The sequence below is a fragment of the Hyla sarda genome, chromosome 7 (genome assembly GCF_029499605.1).
Source record: "Hyla sarda isolate aHylSar1 chromosome 7, aHylSar1.hap1, whole genome shotgun sequence".
In the NCBI taxonomy this organism is placed as follows: Eukaryota; Metazoa; Chordata; class Amphibia; order Anura; family Hylidae; genus Hyla; species Hyla sarda.
The window spans coordinates 212,105-219,089 of NC_079195.1; the positions used below are offsets into that span (position 1 = coordinate 212,105).

The 6,985-nt window shown below is 48.3% G+C and overlaps 1 protein-coding gene across 1 annotated transcript in view; it reads left to right on the forward strand.

Moving 5' to 3' along the window:
- LOC130281745 (glutathione S-transferase P 1-like) overlaps positions 1-5,331 on the forward strand; it is a 27,590-nt gene extending 22,259 nt beyond the window's left edge. The window contains exons 4-7 of the mRNA XM_056529327.1: positions 593-680; positions 825-928; positions 1,594-1,701; positions 5,003-5,331. Coding sequence (XP_056385302.1) covers positions 593-680; positions 825-928; positions 1,594-1,701; positions 5,003-5,188 — 486 coding nt within the window. The 3' untranslated portion in view covers positions 5,189-5,331. The remainder of the gene's footprint in view (positions 1-592; positions 681-824; positions 929-1,593; positions 1,702-5,002) is intronic.
- Positions 5,332-6,985: the final 1,654 nt, after the last annotated feature.

Sequence of the window (6,985 nt, forward strand, 5' to 3'; positions counted from 1 at the left end):
TTGAAGACTTGACGCACTTTATCCCCACAGCATGGACAGGAACAGAAACAGATCTTATTGGCCTTGCAGGACCTGGGCTAGGAGGAGATGTTGTTCCTGCAAAATCCAGAAATAAAATTGACTAGATGTGCACACTGTGATGGTCTGATCCGGACTGGAATAACCCTGACTCCCCTCCTGGTCCATGTTGTGGTTGGGGACAATGATGGTGTCCACCTCCTGTCCTGCTGGGCCGGACTGACCCTGGTGGATTAGATGGCAGTGATTGTCTGGTGGTCTCTGTCTGGCTGATATTTCACTTTACTCTTCAGTTGTTGCAAAATTCCATCTCCCATCATGCACTGAGGCCTTCAGACATCTGGAGGATTACGAGACAGGGATTTAGGCTGATTTTTCACTATAACAGATAGAATCTTCTGTGATGATCTCTTTTTAATGTCTTTATAGTAGTTGGAGCTATGAATCCCCTGTATGGACATAGAGTAAATGATAAAATCCTGACTGGCTGCAGCCACCCCTAGGGGGAGCCGAGGAGCTGATTGTATACAGTCTATACAGTTAACTCATTATTTATCTTTGGGATCTCCTCCAGGTTTTCGGTCAGCTGCCACAGTTTAAAGATGGAGACTTTGTTCTGTACCAGAGTAACAGCATCCTGAGATACCTCGGCCGTAAATATGGTGAGTGTTGTGTGTTTCTATAGTAGAGATGACTTTTATACTTACTGCGTCTCGTTCTTACACCCTACTGATATAAAAAATAATCAAAAATCCTAAATGATCCTATTATTTCTATTTGTCCTGTTCTGTCTGATGTCACCTCAGGTATCGCGGGGGGCAGTAATGAGGAGAGCGCGCTTATTGACATGGTGAACGATGGAGTGGAGGACCTAAGGGTTAAATTCAACCGAATGTATTTCTATGAGTTTGTACGTATAATGAATAATGTATATTTAATTGTAATTAAAGCTATATAATGTGTATATGGGGGCTCCTCCCCTGATGGCAGAGGTCGGGGAAAGGAAGATTGGCCATCACTTGGGTTCAGTATGTCAAGAGAAAAACTGACAGATGAGTCTGGAGGGTGGAGGACAGAGCAGTCTGGAGGGAGGAGGAGGACAGAAGAGTCTGGAGGGAGGAGGAGGACAGAGGAGTCTGAAGTGAGGAGGAGGACAGAGGAGTCCGGAGTGAGGAGGAGGACAGAGGAGTCTGGAGTGAGGAGGAGGACAGAGGAGTCTGGCGTGAGGAGGAGGACAGAGGAGTCTGGAGGGAGGAGGAGGACAGAAGAGTCTGGAGGGAGGAGGAGGACAGAGGAGTCTGGAGTGAGGAGGAGGACAGAGGAGTCTGGAGTGAGGAGGAGGACAGAGGAGTCTGGAAGAGGACAGGGGAGTCTGGAAGAGGACAGGGGAGTCTGGAGAAGGAGGGGGACAGAGGAGTCTGGAGGGAGGAGGACAGGGGAGTCTGGAGGGAGGAGCACAGGTGAGTCTGGAGGGAGGAGCACAGCTGGAGGAGAGGACAGAGGAGTGTGGAGAAGGAGTCTTGAGGAGGAGGATAGATAGATATGTTTGCTGAGAATAATAATTGTATCTTGCAGGAGACGGGTAAAGAGAAGTACGAGAAGGATCTTCCCAATCACTTGTCTCCATTTGAGAAGATTCTTTCCCAGAACGATAAAGGAACCAAATATGTGGTGGGGGAGAAGGTAAAATAATCGACTTCTTATTACATAGGGGAGGGGGGGGGGAGAAGGTAAAATAATCGACTTCTTATTACATAGGGGAGGGGGGGGGGAGAAGGTAAAATAATCGACTTCTTATTACATAGGGGAGGGGGGGGAGAAGGTAAAATAATCGACTTCTTATTACATAGGGGAGGGGGGGGGAGAAGGTAAAATAATCGACTTCTTATTACATAGGGGAGGGGGGGGGGAGAAGGTAAAATAATCGACTTCTTATTACATAGGGGAGGGGGGGGAGAAGGTAAAATAATCGACTTCTTATTACATAGGGGAGGGGGGGGGGAGAAGGTGAAAATAATCGACTTCTTATTACATAGGGGAGGGGGGGGGGGAGAAGGTAAAATAATCGACTTCTTATTACATAGGGGAGGGGGGGGGGTGAGAGAAGGTAAAATAATCGACTTCTTATTACATAGGGGAGGGGGGGGGGGAGAAGGTAAAATAATCGACTTCTTATTACATAGGGGAGGGGGGGGGAGAAGGTAAAATAATCGACTTCTTATTACATAGGGGAGGGGGGGGGAGAAGGTGAAATAATCGACTTCTTATTACATAGGGGAGGGGGGGGGGAGAAGGTAAAATAATCGACTTCTTATTACATAGGGGAGGGGGGGGGGAGAAGGTAAAATAATCGACTTCTTATTACATAGGGGAGGGGGGGGGGGAGAAGGTAAAATAATCGACTTCTTATTACATAGGGGAGGGGGGGGGAGAAGGTAAAATAATCGACTTCTTATTACATAGGGGAGGGGGGGGGAGAAGGTAAAATAATCGACTTCTTATTACATAGGGGAGGGGGGGGGGGAGAAGGTAAAATAATCGACTTCTTATTACATAGGGGAGGGGGGGGGAGAAGGTAAAATAATCGACTTCTTATTACATAGGGGGAGGGGGGGGGGAGAAGGTGAAATAATCGACTTCTTATTACATAGGGGAGGGGGGGGAGAAGGTAAAATAATCGACTTCTTATTACATAGGGGAGGGGGGGGGGGGGAGAAGGTAAAATAATCCGCTTATTATTACATAGGGGAGGGGGGGGGGGGAGAAGGTAAAATAATCGACTTCTTATTACATAGGGGAGGGGGGGGGGGGAGAAGGTAAAATAATCGACTTCTTATTACATAGGGGAGGGGGGGGGGAGAAGGTGAAATAATCGACTTCTTATTACATAGGGGAGGGGGGGGAGAAGGTAAAATAATCGACTTCTTATTACATAGGGGAGGGGGGGGGAGAAGGTAAAATAATCGACTTCTTATTACATAGGGGAGGGGGGGGGGAGAAGGTAAAATAATCGACTTCTTATTACATAGGGGAGGGGGGGGGGAGAAGGTAAAATAATCGACTTCTTATTACATAGGGGAGGGGGGGGGGAGAAGGTGAAATAATCGACTTCTTATTACATAGGGGAGGGGGGGGGAGAAGGTAAAATAATCGACTTCTTATTACATAGGGGAGGGGGGGGGGGAGAAGGTAAAATAATCCGCTTATTATTACATAGGGGAGGGGGGGGGGGGGAGAAGGTAAAATAATCGACTTCTTATTACATAGGGGAGGGGGGGGGAGAAGGTAAAATAATCCGCTTATTATTACATAGGGGAGGGGGGGGGGGGGAGAAGGTAAAATAATCCGCTTATTATTACATAGGGGAGGGGGGGGGGGAGAAGGTAAAATAATCGACTTCTTATTACATAGGGGAGGGGGGGGAGAAGGTAAAATAATCCGCTTATTATTACATAGGGGAGGGGGGGGGGGAGAAGGTAAAATAATCCGCTTATTATTACATAGGGGAGGGGGGGGGGAGAAGGTAAAATAATCGACTTCTTATTACATAGGGGAGGGGGGGGGGGGAGAAGGTGAAATAATCGACTTCTTATTACATAGGGGGAGGGGGGGGAGAAGGTAAAATAATCGACTTCTTATTACATAGGGGAGGGGGGGGGGGAGAAGGTGAAATAATCGACTTCTTATTACATAGGGGAGGGGGGGGGGGAGAAGGTAAAATAATCGACTTCTTATTACATAGGGGAGGGGGAGGGGAGAAGGTAAAATAATCCGCTTATTATTACATAGGGGAGGGGGGGGGGAGAAGGTAAAATAATCGACTTCTTATTACATAGGGGAGGGGGGGGGGAGAAGGTAAAATAATCAACTTCTTATTACATAGGGGAGGGGGGGGGGGGAGAAGGTAAAATAATCGACTTCTTATTACATAGGGGAGGGGGGGGGGGAGAAGGTAAAATAATCCGCTTATTATTACATAGGGGAGGGGGGGGGAGAAGGTAAAATAATCGACTTCTTATTACATAGGGGAGGGGGGGGGGGAGAAGGCAAAATAATCGACTTCTTATTACATAGGGGAGGGGGGGGGGAGAAGGTAAAATAATCGACTTCTTATTATATAGGGGAGGGGGGGGAGAAGGTAAAATAATCAGCTTATTATTATTTAGAGGGGGGGGGGGTCGGGGTCACCAAACATCTAGATTCGCAGATTCTCTAAACATCCATAAAATGACCTGTAACAACCAATGGGAACGGGCAGGAGCTTCAAATGAGAAGTGGCCCCGATCATCAGCTCTCCAGGACAGGGACATAGAAGAGGGGCCCATATCATGTACCCTTCCCTCTAGGAGAATATTATATACTTCGTCATCGCTATAGAAGATAGGAAGAACGGAGCACTCACCACGTTTGCAGGTAAATCACAGAGGGTTTTTTATTTGTGGGTTTCACAGGACAACAAAGGGAGATGCAGACAAGATGGAATGTGCGGGGGGTCCCTCGGGGGCCTGACGAAGCTCAACTGAGCGATACGGACCGTCGCCCTGTGTGACCGTTACCCCCCCCCCCGCACATTCCATCTTGTCTGCACCTCCCTTTGTTGTCCTGTGAAGCCCGCAAATAAAGAACCCTCCGTGATTTACCTGTGGTGACTGCTCCGTTCTTCTAACTTCTATAGCGATGATCAATGCCTTGTTCCTATAATGTGTATAACCATCAATGCAAGAGACGAGGAGTGAAAGCCGGTTCTGGGACTGTGAAAGTTAAATTAGCACCGACCAGGAGTTAACCATTTAGGTGGTGCCAGGAAGTATTCCGAGCTGAATAAAGGAGTGATTATATACTTCGTGCTCAGCTTGACCCCTCATGCCTATTATAAATGGACATGTTGAGAGTCTGATGACATGTTAGTGGCCCCTCTTATGAAGGTCCTGGGGGCCGACTGTCCAATCTAAAAGGATTACTGACTGGTTTCCTCTCCCCACAGATCTCCTATGCTGACTACAGCCTCCTGGACCTTCTGCACGGTCACCTCCATGTTTTCCCAGCATGCCTTTCCTCATTCCCCCTCCTGACAGCATACATTGACCGCGTTAGCTCCCGCCCTAAACTCAATGAATACTTTAAATCTGACGCTCGCAACAACCGACCCATTATGCCTAAAAATGAATGAACATTGGGAGATGGAACAAGTTCACAACCAACAGTAGCTCAATAACAGCTCCCAAATGTAGGTGAAGGAACCCCAAGGTACCCATGGCCCCATCAAGTGTTTTTGTGTCCTTGTTGTTGTTTTGTGCAAATAAATAATTTAGATTTCCTCCATGACTCATCTTGTAACTTGTTTGCTAACAGATCAGCTGTGAGAGGGAGTAGAGCAGCCAAGTCCTCAGGGAGGGCAGATCACACATTGTACACAAGTCTATGGAAGGTGGAGGGAGAGATGGTACAATCTTTGTGGAGAGAGGGGAGAGCCCCATAGTAATAAGGTGACTTATGCCATGGAAAAGGTTCTACAGCGCTCCAGCTTTAGGTCCATCTCAGGAAGCGGAGCCTTTCCTTAAGAGAGTCTATTTGTGTAATTAATTTAATAGATAGAAAATTCAATAACTAATTGTTTAATCCTATTTGGTGTAATGGAGGATGTACATACATTATATAGGCCGGTCAGCAAAGGATTCCGGTCATCTGAGAAATAACATCTGGAAGAGCAGAGTACCTGTCCCTTTAAGAGGCCTGATGGGCTTTGGGGCCTGTTTTCTCCTTTTTTTTTTTTTTTTAGCTTTAGAGTCAGAGCCAGTTCACTGTGGGGAGAATCCCAGAGTGCACAGTCTGTAGGGAGAAGCTCCAGTCATGGTAGAGCCCGACCAGTCTGAAGGGAGAAGCTCCATTCCTGGTAGAGCCTGGACAGTCTGAAAGGAGAAGCTCCAGTCCTGGCAGAGCCTGGCCAGTCTGAAGGGAGAAGCTCCAGTCCTGGCAGAGCCTGGCCAGTCTGACGGGAGAAGCTCCAGTCCTGGTAGAACCCAGACAGTCTGAAGGGAGAAGATCCAGTCCTGGTAGAGCCCGGCCAGTCTGAAGGGAGAAGCTCCAGTCCTAGCAGAGCCTGGACAGTCTGAAGGGAGAAGCTCCAGTCCTGGTAGAGCCCAGACAGTCTGAATGGAGAAGCTCCAGTCCTGGCCGAGCCCGGCCAGTCTGAAGGGAGAAGCTCCAGTCCTGGTAGAGCCCGACCAGTCTGAAGGGAGAAGCTCCAGTCCTGGCAGAGCCTGGGCCAGTCTGAAAGGAGAAGCTCCAGTCCTGGCAGAGCCCGACCAGTCTGAAGGGAGAAGCTCCAGTCCTGGTAGAGCCCGACCAGTCTGAAGGGAGAAGCTCCAGTCCTGGCAGAGCCTTGCCCGCCTGAAGCCTGGAAGAAACCACTTGCAGAACGTTCTGGAATACCTGGAAAGTAAAGCCACCTGGTGTAGGACAGCACAGACAGTTAAATATTTCTGAGAGTGTTTGGGCTAAAGACAGAGACTGTTACCAGGCCCCCTAGTACAATGAAGTGTATCACCTCATAATACGGGAGACTAAGCCTCATACTGACATTCTGAATGCTGAGTTATTGTCATCTTACAAGGCAGTGGTTGATGGCACTCATGACAGACTCGGTTGTGTGGGCACCTATGACTACTGAAATGAGCACATTTACCCCTTAGGGCCTGGGCACCCTGAGCATATAGCCCTGACTCCACACGTGTAGCCCAAAACTGCGGGAGGCCAGTGTATTGGATGAGGATACATTCTTTAGTGAATAGTATTTGGATGACACTACTGACGGTCCTCCAGACAGAGGAGAGGAAGGGTCAGGACAGAGCTGAACTACGCGGGTGCCCCGGGGAGGTGCTGTGAGGTAACTATCTATGGGCCATTACATCATCTTGATCTTCTCCAGGGATAAACACAAGGATACTGTGCAGCCTTCCGACTTAGT